Genomic DNA, 25813 nt, shown 5'->3' on the forward strand with positions numbered 1-25813 from the left:
ATCCTTAAACCAAACTTACTCAGTGAGAATCTCTGGGAGTAGATTCTGACAAATGTCCAAGTTTGGAAACCATTAATCTACTTATCATTGGACATAAAAACCCTTGCCTTTTGTAATGCTAGACCATGATACACAACATCTCTGCTATTTCCTTCCAACAAGCTATGGTCATGAAGATTTATTTGAAGGTAGAAAATTGAACATTTTAAGAGCTAGAGCAGTATGCTTGTGGGGTACAGAGGAGTCAATCTTGGAGGCAGAAACTCAGTTTACTTTGAGAGGGTAAAAGAGGCTTACTCTGTAAGCAAGCCTTTTAGAGAAACAGGTAACTTCTATCTGTTATTCTTGAGAAAATCTTGAGTGTAAGAAGTTAACATGAATGCAGAAGCTAAGTATACTGTTTAATAATTTAAATGAAAAATGTTAGCAGAATATAACCTGAACATATTTTCCTCTATAAATTTTGAGTTAAACTGGCCTGTCTCTAAAGAGGTTATTCTTTCCTGAGTTGTGTGTATACTGTCAGATTTTCTATAATTATGAGAGCTAGTTCTTAAATGCAGCCATTACTAAATATTAAAATATATAAACCCACAATTTAAACTTTATTTTAAAAAGGCAATATATACTTAAAATTCATTATTTCCTGATTAGTTCACATCTATTGACTCTCTATGCTGGAAATACTACCTAAATGTATGCTAAGTGGGCATCTCTTCCAAAATCCATATTGGTTGCTAAAAAGCGGTAACATTAGGAATGTTTACACCATGAAAATCAGCAAACTCTACAGATTGGCATGTTTTCCTCTTTATTTTGTGAAGAGAGGTTATTAAACATTTACCGGCACACTACTGACATGATATAATTTTAGACTGAAGAAATGACGCTTTGGGACATGTATTACTAAAACTTTTCTAAGGAAGCCACATTATATTCGATGCCTGGAGTGGGCACTTTCTTACGCAATGAATTGATGTTTCTACTAATTCAGAAACAGAAAATGACACGAGCCTTCATCTGGAGAAGGGGCAAAAAGCCTAGGAGACAGTAAAAGAGTCGGTTCTTAAGGTTTACAAATGGTCAGAGGGTCCCAATAGTTAGGGATATCCTCACCTACAACATAAGAGCAAGAACACAAAAGTCAAGTTTGGGCCTCTCTGCCCCTCAATAAACATTATTATTAGTAGTAAAATCATGTTAATAACTAATCTCATTTATGCTTTGAGGAAATTGGGGGTATAGTGGGTCTTCAGAGCAGTTGAGGGAGTACCCAGTACAGCTGTGAGGTTTACTGTAGTCATTTGTGGCAGAAGCTGGAGTTGGCAGTAAGAGAACACAGCCAGAGTGGAGAGACTATGGAACTTATTCCAGATTTTAGGTGGTTTATATGTAAAAGGAAAGTGAAAACTAATTTATAATCATAAACTATTGAGGCCAATGTGTGTATATGTAAGTGTATGTGTACACACATTTATACAATATGTTTACTTTATAAGTATATATTATATGCAAATGCATATATATATGATTTGCAATAAAATAAAATACCCCATGAAATACATGATAAATATGAGAACTGAACTGAGCTAGGAAAGGTCTATTGTGGGAGAATTTTTCCGTTCTGCCGCCTGGGGTTGAGGTAAAGTACCCCTGAGGAATATTCTATCACTTTCTAGAAAGCAAAGATCATACTTCCTTAATTTTATGTACATATACTATTTGATGAAAAAGTTAATTGAAAGAAAACTATTGCATTTGATGAAAATAAAGATTTGTCATAAAAAATTTATTCAAAAAGTGAAACAACGCACTCTTATTCCAGGAAACTAAAGAACAAGAAAACCAAGCTAGCAGATATATTGTGCTTGTATCTTGTAACATCCTTACATAACAGTTTATCCTGGAGTGAATTTCAGTCAACCTGGAAAACCTCTTCTTATAAATATAATGATAAAGGCCCTCTCAGATAAGGGTCAGATTCAAGTCCCTACTCTCTCACCAACAGATAAAAAATATGGCAGAACTGCCACTTGCTCTTATTTTTAAAAAATATATTCCTAGATTCTGTTCTGTTTGCTAATATTTTGTTTAGAAAAATTGCATCTGAATTCAATAAGTGATTTTTCTTTCTTTTGTCAGATGAGAGTCATGAAGAATTTATTTTATACATCTTTTCAAAGAACTATCTTTTGGGTTCATGCAGATTCATTTAGGCTTTCTAATGCTTTTTCACATTTTTCTATTTCCCTTATTAAAACTTTTATCTTAAAACTTTTAAAAACAATATGCATAATTTGATTCTATATATGCATTTACGTAAAAGTGGATATGTGCGTATATAATACACAGAAACTGAAGCTGTATTGAAATGCATTGTGGGCAAATTTTGTTTTTTTTATTCTACTACAAAATTCTAAACTTTGAAGAGTGCATGTATTTTACGTAACTATTTTAACACTGAAGGAGTAACAACAGGTGATAAACTAAGAAAATCAAGTTTAACTGTATTTTGACATCTGATTATTTTCTAGTTCAACAAAATTATCTAGATAGGACACAACATGCAGTATTAGTTAGGAGCGGACAATTATTAAGATATGTAAGAGTCATTAAAAGAAAAATACAGTTTTAAGTTTTACTAATGGTTTTAATGCAGGCGGAACATCTGGTTTAAACAAACAATTAGTCTTCAAATTATGTTTGTGAACTTAATGCTCTTTTATGAATCTTCCAATTCCCCCACACTCCCACTGTGTCATTAGCTGGTATTTGGTTTTAGAAAGCAATTGAGAATGAGAGGTGCATCTGGTGTAAGCTAAAAAAAAAAAAAGACTAGGATCCGCAGCATCTGAGTGTTGTAGCTTTCAGTGTCTCAGTGAGATCAAGCTATGAAATATTATCTTCTGGATGCTAAAACACACATGAAACAGAAATATAATAGAATGTCAACTAATTAATATATAATGAAAATATAACTGTCACATATAAAAATAATTCTGCCCATATATGGTCAAGTCATACGAAAAAAACAAATCATAATCAGAAGACACTTTATTCCTTTACTATAAGAAATCACTGAAATTTTGACTCATATTAACTCATTTCTTCCTCATAATAATCCATAATAAACCTAGGAAGTTGATAATATAAGCTTTTAGCCAAGAACCTATGTGTGATCTTTCAAGCCTGACCATAGGTAGCTACGAAGGCTTTACCTGGCAGCCCTCACAGAGGAAAGCAGCCCTCCTTACAGCAGAGGTGGTGCACAGTCAATGTGCTGAGGTCTCTGAAGGGAGTTGCAGTCAAGGAGGACTCAGGGCTCCCTGACAAGCCATGCTTTTAAGCATGTTGACATTCCTAGCCCAGGTGCTTCCATTAGGAGGCCTCTTTATCAAGCGCCTGCCTTGGGTGCCTTTGCTGAAATGTCCTTAGAGGGGTGGTGGGGAACCCTGAAGATACTTTTTCTCCACTCTGGCTCACTCCTCAGTACTTTCCCACTCTCAGCCCTTTCCCTTCTCCCTCCCACCTGCCTTCTGGCCCCCAGATCCATAAAACTTCAGGCAGGAGACTTTGCTTGGGGGCTCCCCCAGCAGTGAGGCAATTTCCTGTGTTTGTGTTGATTGATCCGTCTGATCCATCTGACTCTCTCCTGGATCTGTTCCATGGTGAAAAATGGCACGGTGGAGGACTTGGTGCTTTTTCCCCTGCAGCTTCTTGCTTATACTATTGCCTTAAGTGATTAAAAGCTTGAGTGTTACCTTCTAATTGGTTCTTTGTCTTAATTAACCACCATGAAATCTAGAGGCTCAGCCTCCACTCTGGCTCATTACTCAGTACTTTCCCACTCTCAGCCCTTTCCCTTCTCCATCCCACCTGCCTTCTGGCCCCCAGATCCATAAAACTTCAGGCAGGAGACTTTGCTTGGGGGCTCCCTCAGCAGTGAGACAATTTCCTGTGTTTGTGTTGATCCGTCTGATCCATCTGACTCTCTCCTGGATCTGTTCCATGGTGAAAAATGGCACGGTGGAGGACTTGGTGCTTTTTCCCCTGCAGCTTCTTGCTTATACTATTGCCTTAAGTGATTAAAAGCTTGAGTGTTACCTTCTAATTGGTTCTTTGTCTTAATTGACCACCATGAAATCTAGCGGCTCAGCTCTTTTTTTTTTGCGGTACGCGGGCCTCTCACTGCCGTGGCCTCTCCCGTTGTGGAGCACAGGCTCCGGACGCGCAGGCTCAGCGGCCATGACTCACAGGCCCAGCCGCTCTGCGGCACGTGGGATCTTCCCGGACCGGGGCATGAACCCGGGTCCCCTGCATCGGCAGGCGGCCCCTCAACCACTGCGGCACCAGGGAAGCCCTCAGCTCAGCTCTTGACTCTCTCCTTTTATAGTCATGGAAATGGAGGTGCTGAGAGCATAAGTGACTTGCCCAAGGTCACATAACTAGTAAGAGGCAATGTTAGATTTCAGACAAGCCTGTTCGACTCCTAAATCCATTCTCTTAACTATACATCTTCTTCTTGGAAAATATCATTGTCTATTTTTCCATGTTCAGGCTCTGATACACTCCCATTTGCTTAATTATTAGAGGGCAAGTAATTTCCATCATTTTGATATTCTCATGTTGATGAGTGTTATTATAGAGCTCCAGGTAAGTGAAACATAGCTCACTATATGATTTTTTTTTCACTCTGAAGGTCAGCTTGTTGAAGAGGCCCTATTGACATAGCTATTCAAGGATGTTAGAATGTTAGAGAAGTCTTGCTAGGGATCTGTACAAGAAAAAAGACACTCATCTCTCCTTTATCCTGCTAAAGTTTAGATTGAAGTATCTCAAATATTTTGAAAAATACAATTTGGTTAAAATTATTCCAAAATAACATATTGAAAGAAGTAGTATCATTTAAAAATTGTTCTTCCACACACTTCAAACCTTTTCCTCATTGTTTCAATTATAGCCAAAAGGTATGTCAATAAAAAGCCAGGTTGCTCTTGAAAACATTGCACTTTTCTGCTTTAAGAATTAGTACTCAGTCCATTCTCTACATCTGTGTCCTTATTCCTGTCCCGCCCCTAGGTTCATCAGAACCTTTTTTTTTTTTTTAGATTCAGGGAGATCAGCTCGGTGCTTTGTGACCACCTAGAGGGGTGGGGAGGGCATATGGGGATATATGTATACATATAGCTGATTCACTTTGTTATACAGCAGAAACTAACACAACATTGTAAAGCAATTATAGTCCAATAAAGATGTTGAAAAAAAAAGAATTAGTATTGTACCAAAACCCGAAAGCATATGTTAAGAAACACTTTGCAAAATATCACTTAAGAATCAATTATCCTTAAATTCTTTGTCAAAATTGTGATTTGAACATATTTACAATTATTAAACAAATCAGTGTCTCCAAACACTAAAGGAAAAGTAGACATGTATTTTTTCTTATAATTATTATAAATATAATAAAATATAAATAGAACATAAATATAATTAATAGAAATAGTGTAACATAATTATATAAGTATACATTAAATTAAGCATATACATGTGTATTGCCATCTTTACCTGAAATAGACTTGAAATGGATAAAATACCTGTCTGTGGATTATAATTTATCCTTCACATCCATTCTCTTAAATATAAGTGATGGATGGAATAAAATATAACTTGAATTCATCTGATTTTCCTATTTATGACCTGATCTATTTCATTTGTTTATCTATTTACTCAGTATATATCTGTTATCCATCTATCATGTGCTAGAACAGAGGACAGGATGATGAATTGGACCTTGTCCACAAGGACTTTTCATTTTAGAGTGAGACAATGCCAGAGTTCAGCACTGGTTATTATAGGGTTACACAGGAAAAGTTACCTAATCTTGCTTATAGAGGAGAACACTTCTTAGAAGAGATAACAACTGATGAGTATCTTAAAGTATGAATAAAATTTGCCCAGCAAACAAAAGAGGAAGGGCAGTGCAGACAAAGAAATTTTAAGAACTCATTCTATAGAGGGGGAAAATAAGTAGGAATCTGCTGAAAACTCCAAGTCGTTGGTTTTGACCCTACATTAGTCAGTTGCAGTGACAGTGTTTTTAGACAGGGTCATGGTTAGATTTCCATTAAATACAGCTCTTGCCGGCATTTTGTCAGGTGGAGTTGTCAGGACTGAAGGCAAGGAGAGTAGTTAAACACAGGGGCTCTTAACCAAGGGTTCTTGGGCTCCTAAAGGGGCTGTGGATAGAATTTATGAGGTTCTTGAACTTGATGGGGGAAATGTTACATTAGTTTTGGGTCTTACATTTAGGTCTTTAAACCATGTTGAGTTAATTGTATATATAGCATAAGATAAAAATCTAACTTCATTTTTGTGTCTGTGGCTATCCAGTCTTCCCAACACCATTTGTTAAAGTGACTTCCCTTTTTAAAATAATATTTATGCCAATTACTATTTCAAACTGTATTACATATTAATCCCACTGTTAGAATACTTTATGTAATATAATAATAAAGAAGTATACTACTATATCACATAAAGTATGCTGATAGGTGTATTTCAATATAATTTATTTTGTTGTAATCCTTTATAATTTATTTTATAAATTTATTGATTTTATACATATTAATTGATGATATAAAATATTTATTTTGAGCCTATTTATTTATTTTAAATATTATGAGAAGGGGGCTATGGGTTCACCAGACTGCTACAAGGGTCATGGCCTCAAAAAATATTAAGAATTCAGAGATTGTTCCAAGAATTCAGGCAACAGATGAAGTCTTGAACTAGAGCAATGGTATTAAAAAATATGTACAATGAACAAATAGGCAAATTCAGCATGATTTAGCAATTAAATAAATGTCAAGAACCAAAGATAAGGTGAACTCAGTGATGCCTACCAACGTCTTAACTTGGGTGATTTGATTGGTTGGTAGTGGGTAGTTCTGGATCTTAGTGGGGAAGCTGAATTTAAACCATGAGAACTGCCAGTAATCACCCATGGGGAGAAGGTAAATAAAGAAACTGACTCAGGATAAAGCCATGGAAAACCAATATTCAAGGCCAGCCAATTTATTATTATCAGATACGGTATCATGCACTGTATATAATGTGTCAGCAAATAGAACTCATATGTAAAGAATAAAACTTCAACAAACAATTGGTGGTTAATCTGTAAAGAATCATTTGTTATGATTCTACTCTGCATTTATAGTTTTTGTACCTGCAATTATTTGCATGCAAAAAAAAGACAGCTACTGGGGCCTAATTATATCCACAAACATCCAAATTTGCCCTCAAAAGAATAACACAAAGAGATACCATCTGTGAAAATGCAGTAAATCCCTCACACCTTTCCTGCTCCACATCCTGTAAGGCTGGTCGACACATTCCCTTTGGCTTCTGTCTTGGGCTTTATTCTTGCCTGATCTCATTCATGCATTATAGGCTAATAACTAATAATCTGAAAGTCAGTAGGTCTTTCCTCTTATCCAAACATTATGATTTCCCCCCCTCATATAAAATGTACTACAGTATGGGCAGACTGAAAAATGGAAGCCATGTCTGAAGCACATCATTTGCTTTGTTAGTGTGGACAGATTCAATTTTTCATTCACATGTAATTTTACAAGGTATGCAACTTGAACACTGTTGAACAAAGATGATATCTCATACAAATTTCTGCTTAAAGGTGACAAGCAAATTATGTTACTTTACTTTTTAAAGAAAGTTTTCGCCACTTATTAGAAACACAGATGTCAGTTTGGTCAAGTATACTCATATTTCTCTGTTATTAGGACCATCAAGAAGTTTAATAATTGTCCCTTGGAATATGATTTCCTACAAAAGTGCTATAACACAATCAGTACTATTGCAAATAATCATTGAACTGTGTGAAGATAGTTATGATTTCAGATGGGAAACATAATAATAGATGAGAAATATAAAACCCAGGGTAATTCTTGATAAAGATTCTGTTCCCATACATATGTCAGTAATAATAAATGTGGGGACAACATAGTCTGCTTTATGAAAGTGAAACAGATTCCCAGCAGAATAATTTCCAAAGGCTTTAACGAGAGCTCAAATATTACTTGCTTATCATTTAATCATATTAAACACTTTGAATCTAATAAATCCTCTGTTGTAGAAATACTATATACTTTAAGAATGGGAAATTGGCTAGTTTATTAGGCTAATGACTAAAACCAGAATGTAATATATATTTCTTCTGTATGAAATATATATTTCTCCATTCTATTTATAGTGTTTAGAATTGTCATAAGGTATTACCATGAAGGTTTTAGGGGTAAATGAAGGCTTAGGAATTCTAAAATTTTCACTGGTTTTTATTTCTTATCTAAAAATTTCAGTGAATAGGAAAGTACATTTTTGTTCTACTACCTTTTTCTCAGTGGTGTATGAGTCACAAAGAGTTGAAGTAGCAGTTACACACCAGCCTTTAAGTTTATGGACAATGGGCCACATGCTTAGACATTAGAAATATGGTAAAATAATTTAGATTTAGCAAAAGGGATCAGGTTAAGAAAATGAGAATTTGTAAAGGGGGAGTATCATTCTAAAAGGAGAGTTAATTAGAAGCAAAAAGAATGTCCTGTCATACATAACTAAACATTTCATGGATGCAGTCAAAATTCAAAATACTATTAATGACATGATAAACATAAGCCATTCTTGTGAAAACAAGAGGTAGAAGAATCTTTTGAGACATTAAAAAGGATAATGCTACTCACATCCTGAGCTACCATTTGTTGACACCAGAGTCAGGTTGGAAGGCCATGGATTCCGAACAATATCTTGCCAATGAATTGTGTCTGTATAACAAAGAAACTTGTTCTGGTCTACATAGACTCCACCATTTAGGATTTCTGTATTAAAACAAACAAACAAACATAGATTTGTTGTCAAACTTTTTGATGATAAAAGGTAGTCAATAAAAATGATTTACTGTTAAGCTATTTTTAGTGTTAAATTACAGTTACTTCGTTAATAGCCAAGATATCTTTAAAAATATCTTTTTCCTGAGCCATATAGGTTGCAGAAATTTGAAAACATTGAACAATACAAAGAAAAACAACCACTCATAATTCAAGCACTCAGAGAGAAACACTCTTCACTTTTTGCTACAGATGCTATCAGTCTTTTTTATTTCCTCTGAAATTGGAATAATATTGCATATAATATTCATAACCTGCTAGTTTTGTTAATACTAAATGGTGAGTATTCAATGGTAATTAAATATTATTCTATGTTATTTCCAAGGAGCATATAATATGTCAGGGTATAACTTAAACAGTACGTATTTAACCAGTGCTTATTTAACCAATCCCTTCTTATTGGTAATTTAACTTGTTTATCTCTGATTAGTTCTTTAAAATTTTTTCTATAAATAACATTCACAGATTGTGAATATTTTTAAGACAGATTGTGAATATTTTTAAGACTTTTGCTACAAATTGTCAATTTCCCTTAAAAATATTGTTTCAGTCAATGTGACATTAACAGGAATCAGTTAGGTAAGTAATTAGCGCAAAGGGGAAGCCAAAATTAATGCTTCAATCACAAAAGTGTTCTTTGTTCATCTCAAATGTAGTCAACAGAATTGCCAATTATTCATTAAGAACAACACAAAGCAAGATATCATAAAAACACTCTGGTTCATTGGAATAAGGGCAAGATTGTCGGATTATGTGCATCAGAGCCAAGTTTTACTTGATTCTCTATTTCACTACTCTAGCCTTAATCAACTAACTTGTCCTCTCTGAACAATGGCTGATCATATACATAGATTCTCATTCAGATAGCTTTAGGTTATCCAGAAAAAAGGTAGATATTCCCTCTGAAAATACTATTCTTATCATTTTAAGAAATTGGTGAGAAATACACATAGCATCTTCCTACCCAAAATCTACCACATTTTTTCTTCTTGTCCAATACAAGAACAAGTTAAGAGAAATCATATATCAGTCCATAAAGCATCCAGATACAAATAACAAAAGTCCAATTAAAAGTAATTTATATAGATAAGGGATGATTTTTCTCACATAATAAGAAACCTATCGGAGGCAGTGTGGATATTAGTTTAGCTGTTCTGCAGTACCCACAACCTGCTATTTATGTTGGCTTTATTCATTCAAGGCATAAGATGGCTGCTGCATCTAAAGGTGTTTTTGTCTGAATTCAAGGCAAGGTAAAGACAGAAGAGCAAGCAGGAGACTTCCTCCTGGTGAGGCTTCAACTTTCTATTTGGAAAGACATGCTTTCCCCAAGGATTATGTCTGCATTACAATGGCCAGAACAATATCCCATGGCCATTCCTACTGCAAGAGAGGCTGAGTGAGCAAGTATTTAGGTGAACATATTGTTATTCAAACAAAAGCCAAATGTGCAGTGGTGTTAGTGAGGAAGAAGAGGTCCATGATATTGGGAAGGCAACTAACTCCATCTCTTGTGCTGGCCTTAAGAAAATCATCTCTCCTGTGCAGTATCCCAAGCTAAACCTTTAAGAGTCCCCTTAAACCAAAAAGCGGCATAAAAGAATGAACAGAAAATACCATAAAAAAAGGTATTTGTGGAAGTAAGATTGGTGGTCACATATAAAATGCCTTACTACTTTGCATATATAAAATCCTTCAGATTAATTTTGACATTTCAGGGGTTTCCACATTTAAAATCAATTCCATTTCCATCATTAATCCTTTCACTGACTATTGGATCCATTTCCTCAAGTGAGGGGGAAAAAAAAAAAGAAACAAAAAGATATTAGATCATCTTTCTACTTCTAAAACCCAGTTCACTCCTTTTCATGACCTAACAATACAACCTTCATCAAAGCAGAGGGGAGATGTAAGATGTGTAATAAAGATTGTGAAAATGGATTTCTACACTAATGTTTGGCATTGTCTCTATCTAAGAAATGTGACGATCTCATACTAATAGCTTTCTCATGAGACATTAGGTGATGCTCTTCTGCTCTAGGAATAATTCTTCATTAGGTGACAAAGAAAGGAGATTTTGACTGCTATCCAGGAAATGAAGGTTATTTTTCAGTCTACATTTGGAAAAGTTCTACTTAAAAAAAAAATATGACGAGAAAAGATAATAGCTCAAACATTGTAGAAAGAGTATATTTTTCAGGAGTTACATTTTAATTCAAATAGTTCATACTGATGGATCACAGTATCCATCTACAACTTCCTACCTAAAAATATTCAAATAGAATCAGATTATGTTATACTGAATAATAATCTCATCAAATCCTATTCTTCGATAAAAATTAATCTGTTACCAATGTTGACATTTGTTTCTTAGAAATACTCTGTTCAAGAGCTTGGCTTATACTTGGAAAATGATTTAGAAAAGAGGCAATAATAATTCAAGTATAATCTTACATGTTAAAATTTTAAATTAAGACTACAGTCATGATCAATCTGGATGAGACTTTTACATTCTGAATTCAAAACCCAGCATCTGCTAGCAATTCTGGATCAGGAGGATTTATAAAGTTTTAGCATTTAATAATGTATATGTATATTTTCCCTGAAAATAGTCTTTTTTCCGTTATGTTTGGCTTAGACCATAATCTGTTGTTGAATGTCATAACCTCACAATCAGAAAGTGTATATTTTATTGCTATTTATAGAAGTTTTTATGTACATTTCATCTTACATTTTCTTTTGATCAACTTGATTACTTAAACATGTCAGAAAATAATGTCAAAATTGCACTTATTCATTTATATGGTTTACATTATTTTATGTTTATACAGTGTTAAAATATTAATTTAATATGCTTCTGTGGGGAAATATTCAGTTAGATTTATTGCTGGACTAAGCACATTCTAGGGAAAGGTATTGACCTGCAAGAAAGTTGTTAAAAGACACAGATTATTTGCTGGACAAAAGGGATAGCTAATGTGTCTGCCTTCACTGACTACAAAGGCTTTTTAAAAATTATATGTTTAGATTAGAAAAAGGGACAAAGATTGTAAAGAGAAAAGCTTGGTAAGATATTTATCCAGGACGATACCAGAAAAGTGTCCGGCTGTACTTTAAATCTACCTTTGCTAACAGATTAGTTTCTCTCAGTTTTATTAAAGATTTATTAGAAGGTACTACCTTTGTTACACCAAGAGTTTCTATCCCATTAGCATGAAATAAAGTGATTAATAATTATATTTTAAGACCGTGACAAAAAGACAATTTCTAAGGAAGATAGGCAAATGAGACCCAGACTTCACTGATATTCAAACAAAGATGCCTGGAAGTGTGGAAGGACTCAAAAAATGTTGAATAACTAAGAAGTTCAAGGTAATCTCATTACATTGAATTTCACTTTCCCTGTAGGAAATATATCACAGTAAATAAAAAAAATAAAGACACAAATAGATTCTTGGTCATTGAAACAATTGGTAGAAAAAAATCTGTTTTGAATTTTCTTATCATATTATATAAAAATAGTTCCAGCAAGTTTACAAAACTATGTCTCCTTTAAAAATGCCACCATTAAATATAATAAGATATATTAAATACAACTTTCTATGAAAAAAAGTATAATTTCATTTCTTAAAAAACTCCACTAAACACTTAAATATGTTTGTGTCTCAAACACTTCCTACTAGATTAATACATGCTAGTCAAATAAAAAAAGAAAAAAAAAAGCATGACTTTTTTTTTTTTGTATTCAGAGTAAGTAAACTGTAATCCACACTACTCTCCAATGTGCTAAATTTAACATATATAGCACATGACTTGTAACTGAAGTAATTAGACTAAATTCCATGAAGGCAAGGGCTATTTTTCAGCGCTGTATCTATAGCATCAAACTTGGAGCAATCTTTAGTCAATGAATATTTGTTAAATTGAACTGAAAAAAATTGTACCCTGATATTTGTCACCAACATTGATCAATTAACTTCTGTTATAGTTCCTAATTTTAAATTACATTCTGACAAAATCAAAGTAAGAATGAAAGTTATCTTTTTTCCATAAACACTCTACAGTTGATTTTTATTGGTCCTACATTTCATTAAGCCAGGGGTCATTTCTGTTTTGTTCAAAACTGTATCCCCAGTGTCTATCATGCAAGGCACATGCCAGATACACAATAAATGTTTGCTTCATAAAAGAAAATATAATATCTGGAGTATAAAAAAATGAAATACATATATAATTTTGAGGTTAGAGTTTTTATAAGTTGAAAGAGAAATAGCTTTTATTACATAAAATGCTGATAATTGATAATGTGCAAAATTACTGCAGGCAGTACATTTAATATTTATAAGGTACATTTAGATATATTCATTGGTATCCCTAAACCTATTTTGTGTACCAAATTCAGTTATCATTTATCAGGTGAATAATGATGATTATGAGCTATCCCAGACAGATAAAATTCCCCCAAACCTGTACAAATTACCTAGCATGTGCTACACAAAAGTCTAAATGCATGTTTTTATAGTGAACCATAAATCTACCTCATATTGTTCCTTAAATTACTTTTTAGAAAGCTGTAAAGTGTCAATATGACATTTTAAAGAAGGTGTAAAGTACTTGTGTCTCAGCGTTCCAATCCACAACGTTTGTACATTTAATCATTTCTTCCCTCGATTCTCATTTGCATGAGTCTAATGAAGAAGGAAATGTTTGTGTTATTTAAATAGTTATTTTGTGCTTTTCATTTCTTTACAAATGTTAGTTATTACAGTGAATTTGGGGGATGAGTTACCATTAAGAGAATCATTGACATTTTGCAAATATATTCTCGCAAAAGAAAATGTGATAAAATACTAAATCTTGGCTGTTTTTTGCCCCTGCCCTGTAAGAAATAGCCTGATTGTGATGTAGCATCCCTGCTGAAAATACAGATTAATATGACCTCTTACTAGGTTTAAGGAGTCAACAGAATTGCTTTGACCCCCAAGCACAATTCATAAATAAGATTGAATGTCTTTCTCTTTTTACAAAATAAAGATTATAATTTTAAATGCAGTTAGCCATATTTCACTTTAGTCTACGTGATCAGTATCAATAGTAAACATTTTACCTCTACTCACAAAGCTAACAAGCATAGTGATATAAGAAATATCTAATAAGCAAGAACGAAACACTTAACCTCAATCCCTGACTGCGTATTTAAACGTCTTGTTTTGCATGGGTGCATTTACAGGTCAACCTTAGAATTAAAATGATAATAAAGGTAAATAAAGATTAGAAATATTGCACTTGTCTAACTGGGAACATCTGAATAATGCATACATCAGAATTCTATTGCTTATCCAAGCCAAAGGTCACAGTCAAGAAGTCAAAGTCCAAAGTGGCAAAAGCCCATTTTCAAGATGAAGCTACAGGAAGCAGTTACTGGATTTTCTCAGACATAAAGCAATGTATCTTTCTCACTGTCATCACCTTAAGCCACGAGAGCCTGTTGGCAGATAATGATACAAAAGTAATATAGCTCACATCATCCACCTGTGATACTTAATGCATCATCTCTGGAATGGACTTGGGCCAGAGATTCCTGTATCTTTCCCAAACCCAGACCTTTCAGCTGGGAGCACAATGAATTGCTGCTACCCCACTGGGTCAGCCCTCAAGGTTCATTATTAATAAGCTGAGACTCTAAAGGCTAATGAGAACCGGGTGCTTGAGGAGACAATGGCTCATTCATCATCAATCAAGCTTTGAAGTTTTTATACAGATGATTTAAGGAGAGTTGAAGTGTGCAAAATTGAAATGTCACATTTGTATTGGGAGTGGGGAGAGGGTGATAATGTAAATGAGTGATGTAACCTTCTGTATTTCAGCTCGATGATCAGAGTCAAAAGCTCATGGATGCGGATACTGGATACCGAATGTTAGGAAATAACAGTGGACAGTTTTTCAAACAGAGCAAGGCAATTTCAAGAAGAAATTATTAGATTCATTGACTGAAAGTTAGCTTAAGATAGAAAATAGTGGCAAAAATGTCTTGATTTCAATTGAATGGAGCTTAGTAATTCTTTCCATAATGTTCCAATGTACTAATACTTCAGGATCCAAAACAATTCTCAGCTTTCGAAATGTTGTAGCTTGCGTCCTAGCTCTGCTGAGAAGTCTACTATGACCATCTAGTTTTCAGAGGTGAATTGCCTCTAACTTTTATGACACTGATTATCTGAACCATTCATCTAACAGAACAAATGCCACCTTATCTTCTTTATTCCTTTGTATATTGTCTCCACTATCATAATGTAGGTCTCTAGAAGAAAAGAACCATGACATACATTTTTCTGTGGCCCTGGTACCAAAGAAAGTGTCAAGCACATAGTAGAAATTCAAATGGTTTGGATGATTATAATGATACTGACATCTTCAGAACATGACTAACATTTGTAAAAAGTTCTTAGTTGCTTAATTAATAACATAATAGTGATATCTTCTCCTTATGCACTAGATGAAGTTTACATTATAAACTAGATAAAATATTGAATACAATTTGTGCGATCTTAATGTATCAATTCTTTCTATCCATTAGGAAATTAGTAATCCACTTAAACATTCATATTCTCTGGAAAAATTTAAAAATAAATTTTGTCTTGTAACTGGCTTTAAATTACAAATACAGAATTTCCTTCTCAAATTGTTCTCTTACCTCATTATATAATTCTATGTGTGTGTCAACATGTTTGATATTTTTCTTCTAATAATTTCTCCCAAACTTGTACTCCCCCTGTATTTCCTTATTTCCATTACAATCAAAATAACATGCTGTAAAAGTCAATTAGACTCAAAACCCGAGATTTGTAACTAATACTTCCGGCTCAATATTTAGTCAGTCATGACAGCCTAAATAAAATCCTCATAATGTTTATTTTAATTTATCCCATTCTTTTTTATATTCCCTGCTCCTTAATTTAGGTTCTATTATCTCATACCAGATTCAACGTTTTGCTTCTAACCTACCATCTCCACGAATCCATCTTACATATTAAAGTGATAATATATTGTATATTATAGCTAGATAGATAGAAAGATAGAAAGAAAGAGAGGTAGATAGCTATACTATAGGAAGGTGGGTGGGTAGAAAGATAGATTAATATTTCTCTATTAGGGCTTTGAGTATGAAAGCAATAATATTAAATGTAGTTAACTGGGTAAAACTAAGTTCAAAATCTAGTTATTCACTTGCTAGATGTGTGACCTTGTATACATTTATGAGACTCAGTTTGTTCAACTCTATAATGGGAATATTGTAATCTGTCACACAGTTGTTGATTATATTACACTTTATATTTAGTAATTACTCAAATAGCCATTCACTGATTATGTTGTCTCTTAAAGAGGGTCCCTGCAAACAGCCACAAGACAATTATACAATACTTATGTCTTATTGGTCTGAATTCAGTCACGGAGCCACAGCTGGGCACAAAAGGCAGGGAATCACAGTCTTTGTACTGAGTGTTATATGACTAGCTAAACTTTATATACTATTTAAAACTTAGACAGATGTAATGGAATTGGGAGACAACAAGCAGTCTCTGCCACACTGACTCAAAAGAAATCTCTTGGCATCTTATATATACTTATAAAACATAAATCTTGTGAATTGAACAGGCATAAAGATTTTTTCCAAAATTTGTATTGAAGTACAATATACATACATAGATGTGCATATATCATATGCAATGTGTTTTTACAAACTGAACACACTTATGTACTCGGCACTCGATCAAGACATAGAACACTCCAGCACAACAGAATATTTCACTCATATTTCACTCCCTATTGAAAGCTTTATCCTGGCTTTGAGCAAGATTGCTTTCACATAGTTTTGTACTTTATACATAAATGGGATAACAGTGTCTGCATTCTTCTTGTCTGACTCCCTTTTGCTCAACATTACGTTTGTGAAATTCACCCATATTGTTCATTTTCATTGCTGTATGGTATTGCATGTTTTGTCTATTCTACACTGATGGGCATCTGGGTATTTTCCATTTGGGCTATTACAAATATTGCTGCTAGAAACATCCTAGAATATGCCTTTAGTGACCATATGTGCACATTTATGTTGTAGACATAAGTAGAAGTGAAATTGTTGGATCACAGTGACAGTTTTCCAAAGTGCTTTTTGCCGATTTAAATTCCCAACCATAGGGTATGAGAAATCTACTTACTTCTTAACCTTGTCAACCCCTGTTTTTTTCTATCTGTTTCTTTGTAGCCATTCTGGTTAGTGTTAAGTGGTATCATTTTAATTTGTACCTCCCCAATGATTAATAAAGTTTAGCCTCTTGCATACTATTTTTGAAGTGTAATTTTTTAAGTCAAGAGGTTTATTTCCATTTACTTGAAAATGGATCTTCCTATGTGTGAAACATTTACAGAGCACTGAGGTAAACCTGATCTCTATTTGAGGTTATTAGGAAACAACTGAGTAATTAATGTACCAGATGTTACCCTCCTAACTTTTAATTTTGGGGGGGGGAATCTGACTCAATGTTTTGAAAATGATATTTTACAATATATTAGAAAAATACATTAAAACTATATCAATAATTATAAAAATAAAGAGCAAAGTATGGCTTCTAGAAGTTGGATGAAAAAATTCACATTAAGTGAATATCTCTCTGACAAAAGAGATGAACCCAATCAAAAGTATATAAAAAAGAATAAAAAATTCACTATTTTCTTGTTATTAAAATAGAACACTCTTTTACATAAAGATCAAATATTTGTATTCCCCTATCCACCAGAAAGCCTTCATTACAGACAACAATCCTCTTAAATAACTGCTCCAACTTTCCAGAAAATGTAATTGCTTCAGTAGAACAAATCCATAGAGTTCAATGTTTTCATTACCAGTAAGGGGGAAAGTCATATTAGTGCCCAGAAATGATTTGTCCCTTTTACTTACAGGCTTTAATACAATAAGCCTGGGATAAACTACAAGGTCACTTTCAAATATCTCACCTACGATATTAGTTTATATAGTTTTAATAACTCTTCTCACAATGTGTGATTTCTTCACTACTTCTTTAGAGTATTTCAGAAAAGTATGATTTCTCTTGATGACAGTAACAAATAATATTGCTGTATGTGTTTGTTGCTGGCAAGCTAAGACTTGCAAATAAAAAATAAAGCAAGAAAAAGCAGAATGATTTAATCTCGTAAAATGCTCATAATACGATTTTAAGCATCAAGATTTTTAAGAGGCTATTTAAAAATAACAAATAAATGGTTTGGGGGCCTGGGTGTCTCTTGTAAAAGGTCTATAATGTTAAAGTAATGCCAAAGATAATAAATAAAGACAAAATTTTACAAAATAAAGAAGTCATAAAATAAGAGTGCAAAGAAGCAGATTCTAGAACATTTATAAAACCCACAAGTGGGTCTACATTGACTTCTTTTAAGTAGAGTTTTAATCTGGAGACAATTAGAAAAAGAATGATTGAATAGGAGTAGCCATCATTTTGTAAAGCACAGATTTCAAAACCTGAAATATCAGATATCATGGCAAAATAGAAAGAGAAATAGCTTTAGTTAGATTGGTTTGTATAAAGTTTTAAATTAGTATACCTTACATGCAGGAAAATGCACAAACCTTAAACTCTATGTTTTTAAAATATACATGTATATGGTGTTTGTGCATCTGTCTTCATGCAGCCACCACCCAGACAAAGACACAGAATATCTCTATCACTCCAGAAATTCTTCCTTGCTCCTTCCTAATGTGTTCCCAAATCCACTATTCTATCACCACAGATTAGTTTTGCCAGTATATAAGTTTATATAAATGGAATAACACAGTATGTATTCTTTTCTCTTGCCTTCTTTTACTTAAAATAGTATTTTTGACATTTATTTATGCTGTTGCCTATGTTAGTAATTGGTTCATTTTTATTGTGTACTATTCCTATATATGAATATGACACAATTTGTTTGTAGATTAGTTCATATTTTTTAAGCATATCTTTGCTATTTTTACCTGTGTGATTTCAGGCAAGTTAGTTTAAGTTTCTATTCTATTATCTAGAAAATAGGAATAATAATATTTAATTTGTTGGTTTACACTGAGAATGACAATTATGTATATAAAGCACCTGGTACATACTAGGTCCTCACAAAATGGTAGCTATTTCAAAATATGTTTTGAATGTAGCTCAGGAGCCTCCTTTGTTCAAAGTATTTAAACATATGTGCACATTGAATAAAGTATTGGATCTTTTGGGAGGAAAGAAGACCAAATAATAACTTCTGAGAATCATACACAATTTTCATAAGTTAAGTTTGGTGCTTGGCATAATAATTTTAGAGCTAGATATATTAAGCTAAAATATTTTTAAATGTACTTCCAAAGTTGACTAATAAAAATTGGGGTTATCTGTATTTCATACGATAAACTGTTCCTGAGGACAAGATCATAAATTCTGTAACTCACTATTTCCCCCATAATGAGTAATCCTGAATATCTAGTTGGGTTAATCCTTTGAGTCATTTCTTGTCATCTCTGTAACTATAGTCCATGACAGTACTTAGAACTGTTAGATTTCCTTCTGTTCAGTTCAGGTTGGTACAGAGTTCACAGGTCACAAAGTCTCTGCTGGTAATTTCCAGGTGACCTTCACCTCGGCTGCCACCACCACTGTGCTTCATAGAAATCAGGGTAAAATCCAAAGGGCAGACACAAGTAAACTGAGCTGTCCTCTTCCATTTCAAGAGTCTGGCATTTTTGCTGAAGCAGAATGGATTCATTAGGAAACACAGAGCACTATTAAACATATCTGTGTAGCTCCGTGTTGGTCAGGGAGGTGGGACTGCTCCAAACTTTTGTTTAAATTTATTAAAGTTTTTAAAAAAATAACCAATAAATTGTGTATTAAAAACTAGCTGTGTAACAAGTATTTCTGTAATAAGACTGCTAGTTGATATAGGGCAAGAAAGTTCTTTACTCTTGAATGAAGAAAAGATATAATCAAATATTATATTTGCTCAGAGATTTTAAGAGTTAAAGCTATGTATTTAAAATGTTTGAAGAAAAAAAAGTTCACTAAAATTTCTTCAGAAACTTACATCATTTTTAATGAATCATTATATCCTATGGCTAGAAACACCACTCTCATTATTTTCATATTGTGACATCTGATGTCATAACAGATGGCTCCACTATTCAATGGTATAGCTCTGTAACCTGTATTGTCATGTCTTCGAAATTAAGATATACTTTTATCTTAGGATGCTTCCATTTTTTCAGGGTTAATAAATATGATTTAAAAATTATCTGGGGTATCTGGCTGCTCTTTGAGGCTGGACATGAAGAAATGACCCAAGTGCCAAGATGCCTAACAATGTCAGATGGTTCAGTCAACTTGAGAAGCTGACATTCAAGAAGGAAAAACTACTGGAATGTAAATATCTGCACAGGCTATGGGGTCAGACTGGGTAACCATGACACCCCCATAGACCACCTGTGAGATAACATTAGTTATCCTCCCCAAGTCTCAGTTCTCTTATCTATAAAATGAGGATATGGATATTAATATTACCTCCCTCACAGGGAAATTGTAGGGAGAAAATGAGTTCATACATGTAAATGCTTACCACAGTCTGTTATGTAGCAAGGATTAAATTGATGTATTATTATTATTATTGCTATTATTACTATTAAGGGGAAGATAAGAAAAGTTCTCTGGTAAACTGACTTCTTCTATGCTGCTTGATAATAATCTCTGCTCCCTCTTGTAAATACACTTTTGAGACAGCTAAACTGGTGCAGGATTATTAAGCCAAGTTAGAATATGCGGGTTTGCATTTGCTCATTTTTAACAATTATTTTCAACTTATATAAGTTTCAGATGCCCTTTTAGGAGCATATTATAGGTTCTAGAAACTCATAAAATTACTTAAGATGCTGAATTCAGAATTTTGCTTTTTTGGGTGGGATTCCTATACCCCAAAGGAGACACAGAATAATAAAGCAAGGTGCCAAATGCCTCGCACACAGACAGGGATCAAACTAGGATTCAAGGGCCTATCAGGTTCCAAAGCCCGCTGTTAATCACCTCACTCTAATACCTCTTGGTAATACTGCCATTGTTTGAATATATTTATAATCCAATGTATCTCTCAATGTATCTCTGTATCTCTTACAGAAGTCCTCTGAGTTAATTATTACTAGTCTAATTTTACAGATGAGAAAACAAGTTTAGAGAGGTAAGTAACTGGTTAAGTGTTCTAGAGAAATATGATTCCAACTCATTCTAACTGCTGAGTTGGGATCCTGCTTTTAAACTTTTTATTCTATACTCCCTCCATAATAGGAAGAAAAGACTGAGAAATTTAAAGGAAAAAAAAAGTTTAAGTAGAGATGGAGCACAACTCTAGCTTATGTAATCTACTTCTAAGTATAATTAAGAAGTCACAGTAAGGGGTTACCTGATGGCGCAGTGGTTGAGAATCCACCTGCCGATGCAGAGGACACGGGTTCGTGCCCCGGTCCGGGAGGATCCCTCATGCCGCGGAGCGGCTGGACCCGTGAGCCATGGCCGCTGAGCCTGCGCGGAGCGGCTGGGCCCGTGAGCCATGGCCGCTGAGCCTGCGCGTCCGGAGCCTGTGCGCCGCAGCGGAAGAGGCCACAACAGTGAGAGGCCCGCGTACCGCAGAAAAAAAAAAAAAAAGAAGTCACAGTAATATGCCTGAAGTCTTTTTGAAAATACTTTATTGAGTTGAAAGGTAAAATTATGCTTTTAAGGTATCTTTTCTGCATAAAAAACTGTGTATTTAAAAAAAACATCCTGGCTCTGTTAGATGTTTGGACTACATCCCAACCTCATCATTGGAGGTGCTTTCCTTTTGCCTCTGTTGAAAGTAGACAATAGGAAAAGGCAGCACAGTAAAACTTCATGAATTCAGCCAACTTAATGACAAGCCCTTCAATTCAGTAAAAAGACTGAATTAAAGAAAAGAAAGTCAATTTTATTATGTTCAAGTACTGTGGGAACTCTACCTGTGCTTAGTTTTTGGAAGCTCCACTTTAATGAATAGGGTAAAATGATTTTTAATTACCTTATCCAAAATCATAGCCAGAATAGAATCTGCCTCTATGTGCTTTGCAACTGCATTTCTAAAGATATGAAAATGGGTAGTTTAAATGTGTAGGGCATCTGGTTCTCCTAAACAAATCTGCATTTTCCATATAATGTTTTTTCCTATTAATCGTTGTTGAGCAATTAATACAAAGAGAGCAAAAGAGCAAAGCATTCAAATGAATGAAATCAAATCAATGAAAATTTATTTTAACATTAAGTTTAAATTCTAATCATTTTAATGGCAAGCGAGGTAAAGCTCAGATGATGAAAGGAAAAGGAATTCAAAATTAAAACAAATGGTAAAATGTAGATTTATCAAGGTATTTTCTTTGCAGGTAACAGTGTTGAATTGAATTGTACACCACTCGATATTATAAGATGACCAAAATATTTCCTTGGGGCATAAATTTTTTAAAATTATCCTCCTTTCTTTGATATGATTTAATATATTCATCTTTAGATATGTCTATCAGGTAACATTTTTAATTTTAATAGTGGAAAAGGAGGGAGGTGATTTTACTTGGGAGTTTGGGACATTTTATTAATATTATTTACATTAATTTGATAAGTGTACTGAGAAAAGAGATAAGAATATGATTATTATATGTAGATGAATTTTTATTCTACCTCTAACAAAAGGATATGTTTAATTTCAAAGACTTCATTATTTTCCAAATATAAAGTGCTTCACTAAAATTTTCTCACATATAAAGTAGGATTACCTAGAAAATTAATCTCCTGTGATAATCTCTATTTTAAGCTACCTAGCCTCGGATACAAGGGGAAAAAGAAAGACAAAAAAAAGGAAAAAAAGGAAGACCAACTTGATCAGCATAAAAATCTGGACTACCATTGGGAATGTTAGCAGGAGTACCACTAGTGCCTTCAGTTCTGCTTTTACCATTGTTACATATACATTTTTCCTTATAATTAAACAACAACACAAATGTATTATTTACTCAAAAGCTATCATATTTTGAGAACTGTTCCTAACAGTTTTCTAAGTGGCCCTGGTCCTCTATTCTCATTTTACTTTAAAGCTTAGAACAATTAGATGGCAACATCTGGCAAATATTGCTCCAAACTAGATGCTAAACATAATTATTTTAAAAGTGTGTTTGTGCTGAGATCAGAAATTAAAAAAAGAATATTACCTTTATACCTTAAAATACATTTTTGAAATTAAAACAATTTAAATGTTGTTCCCTTTGTAATCATTTAATATTTTCTTTTCTCTGGAGCTTCAAGAGTTATAATCTAAATTGCAACTGAAGGAAGTTTAAGCTAGCTGATTGCACCTAGCTATTTCCGTGCTTCAAAGCCTACAGAACCATCTGCTTGTTGGCAGGTGTAATTAATTAGCTAAGTGGAAGAGACACTCCCTTTTAGAGTGAACAGGAGGAGAGGAGGGAGAAGTCTGTGAAAAACCAATTCCGGGCAGACCAATCGGCTGGGTGCCTCTGGGCAAATTTCCGATGCTGAAAACTCATTGAATTGAATGGTTCTTAATTTCACAAGATTTCTAATTACAGCTAGGATAATAAGATGGGATCCAAGTTGAAAAAAATTTGGCACCTTTTCAAGGAAAATCCTGCCACACAATGTAGACATCCTAAAGTGTAGAAGTTCATTTACTTATACATTTTATCCATTTATTCACTCAACTTTGCTAATAAGCAGTTTTGAGTCTATTTGGCTGACAGGTGGCAAATGCATATTTATAACAGGAAAATGTATCAAGTTAAATTTTTTTTTTATCCGAACCAACATTTCTTTTCAGCAGTAGTCAAAGAGAAGTCAATCCAAAGTAGTGCATCATTACTCATGTAATAAATTTTAAAAAGACTACATTCTAAGAAAAAAAAATGAGCAAAAATATTATAAAAACCAAAATCATAAATTTCCTATAAATGTACCTAAAAAAATTTCCTATGAATTTTTCTAAACAGCTTACGTTAAGTTTTTATTAAAGGGTCTAAACAATAATGAATGCTACAATGCATCCTCTTGTAAATGCTCTAATTTGCAAAAAGCAGAATTCTCTCTTAAACTCAGATGTCTCCTTGGGCTTGGCCTTCAGTGGATAAGGGGAGGAGGGCTCAAGAAACAGGAGTGGGTTGGACTGGTGGAAATGAGGGCACTCTTGCAACTACAGGGAGCAGTGGCCACCTAGCTTCAAGGAGTGTCACCAAGAGACAACGAGAGCTCAGGATTGCCAGAGCTTAGTTTTCTTCATGGAGGCCAGAAATCCAGAATTTATTGGTAAATATCCAAATTTTTAAACATTTGCTGTACCGAGCCAAGCACAGCGGTGGTCCAGTTATGCTCTTTGACTAGCAGTTTACCACATCTAGTTTAGAGTTCCTCAATAATTATCAAGCCTTTACACCAATAACCATATTGAGATTGTATCTCATTGATCAAGTCTTATCAGTTCCTCTACCTAGTGACAGAGAATGGAAAGGGAAGATGAGGCAGTTCTATAATTTATGAGAGATCAAAGAAGTAAAAAAGCCCCTACAGTTTCATGAAGAATGGAGTTGAGCAGGCAATGAATTCTATACTACCTCTTCATTCATTTTGTGACCCTCATTTATTGTAATGGAGGTGAAATAAGCCTCTGGCTATAGAATAAGGTTTGGTATGTGTGATGCTGAAATATCACCGCGGTACATCATACTCTGTCAAGTGGATTTTATACAGGTGAAGACTTATAGGTCACCTGAAAGATGAAATCCAGTAACCGGCTGTCTTATTAGCATGGTCATGTTTACAAGAGTAACTTAATAGCACAAAGAAAACTAGACTAAAGGACACTGGAAAGTTAAATTGCAATTTAGATAAAGGGGACAAAAGTTGAAAAAAGTTGCAGTCAGGAATAGACATTATTGGCCCTAAATTAATCAGCCCGGTGGGGATATATACCTGATACTTGGAGAACAGAGGCAGAAAAGGAGAAAGAAACGTTTAATCTGTATTTTTCATAATTCTGAACGGGCTTTTGCTAAAAAAAAAAAAAAAAAAAGATTCCTGTGCAATATATAGAATTTCTTCTGTGGAAAGAAGTGAATTGAGTGACATTGAGATCCCACTAGCACTGAAATCAACAGGCCAAAAAAATTCCAAGGAAGCCATTCCATTAGTTAGACTTTCAAAAGAAAGAAATTCCAAGAACTGACATTAGACAAACTAGGATGCTTTCAGCCAGGGGTAGGGTATAGGTGAAATTTTAGCTGCGCATTGTTTTTTATTCTGCTCTAAAAAACACCAGGTAATAGTCAGAAGACTTCTAAGAATCAAATTGTGAACCAAAAGTTGATCTCTTCTCTATACTTAGGATACAAGAATCTTAAGAGACTTGGGCTCTTTTCCCTCACTCCATATCTCAGGGATTTTTCTTCTTTTTTCTTTTTTTTTTTTTTTTTTAGTGCTGTAGCCTCCCTCTCTTGTCCATTTTGGAGGGATGTGGTTATATTGAGTCCTTCTGCATCAAACCTTCATCCCTAATAGTGAGTGTTGCTTCTATCTCTGATCAGTAGTTAGAGCCATTTCAACAGGACTCTATGCAGCCTCTACCTGTCATAGGCTGGAAGTTGGTCTGTGATCCTAAAACCCATGTTTGTTTGTTTGTTTGTTTCTTGACTCTATTTAGAAGAGTTGGAGAAGAACAAAGATTTGTCTAACAAAATACCTGAAGGCAATAATAGTTTCTGGAAAGGAGTT

The 25813-nt window shown here is 34.0% G+C and overlaps 1 protein-coding gene across 5 annotated transcripts in view; it reads right to left on the bottom strand.

Moving 5' to 3' along the window:
• ERBB4 (erb-b2 receptor tyrosine kinase 4) overlaps nucleotides 1-25813 on the bottom strand; it is a 1129074-nt gene that overhangs the window by 373898 nt on the left and 729363 nt on the right. For 4 of the 5 annotated variants that reach the window (XM_055089875.1, XM_024124587.3, XM_028481564.2 and 1 more), the window contains exon 4: nucleotides 8757-8891. In XM_055089875.1, coding sequence (XP_054945850.1) covers nucleotides 8757-8891 — 135 coding nt within the window. Of the gene's footprint in view, nucleotides 1-8756; nucleotides 8892-25813 lie in introns of those variants that run through there. The other variant, XM_028481581.2, reaches the window with a different exon arrangement.

This window comes from Physeter macrocephalus, chromosome 2 (assembly GCF_002837175.3).
Source record: "Physeter macrocephalus isolate SW-GA chromosome 2, ASM283717v5, whole genome shotgun sequence".
Lineage (NCBI taxonomy): Eukaryota > Metazoa > Chordata > Mammalia > Artiodactyla > Physeteridae > Physeter > Physeter macrocephalus.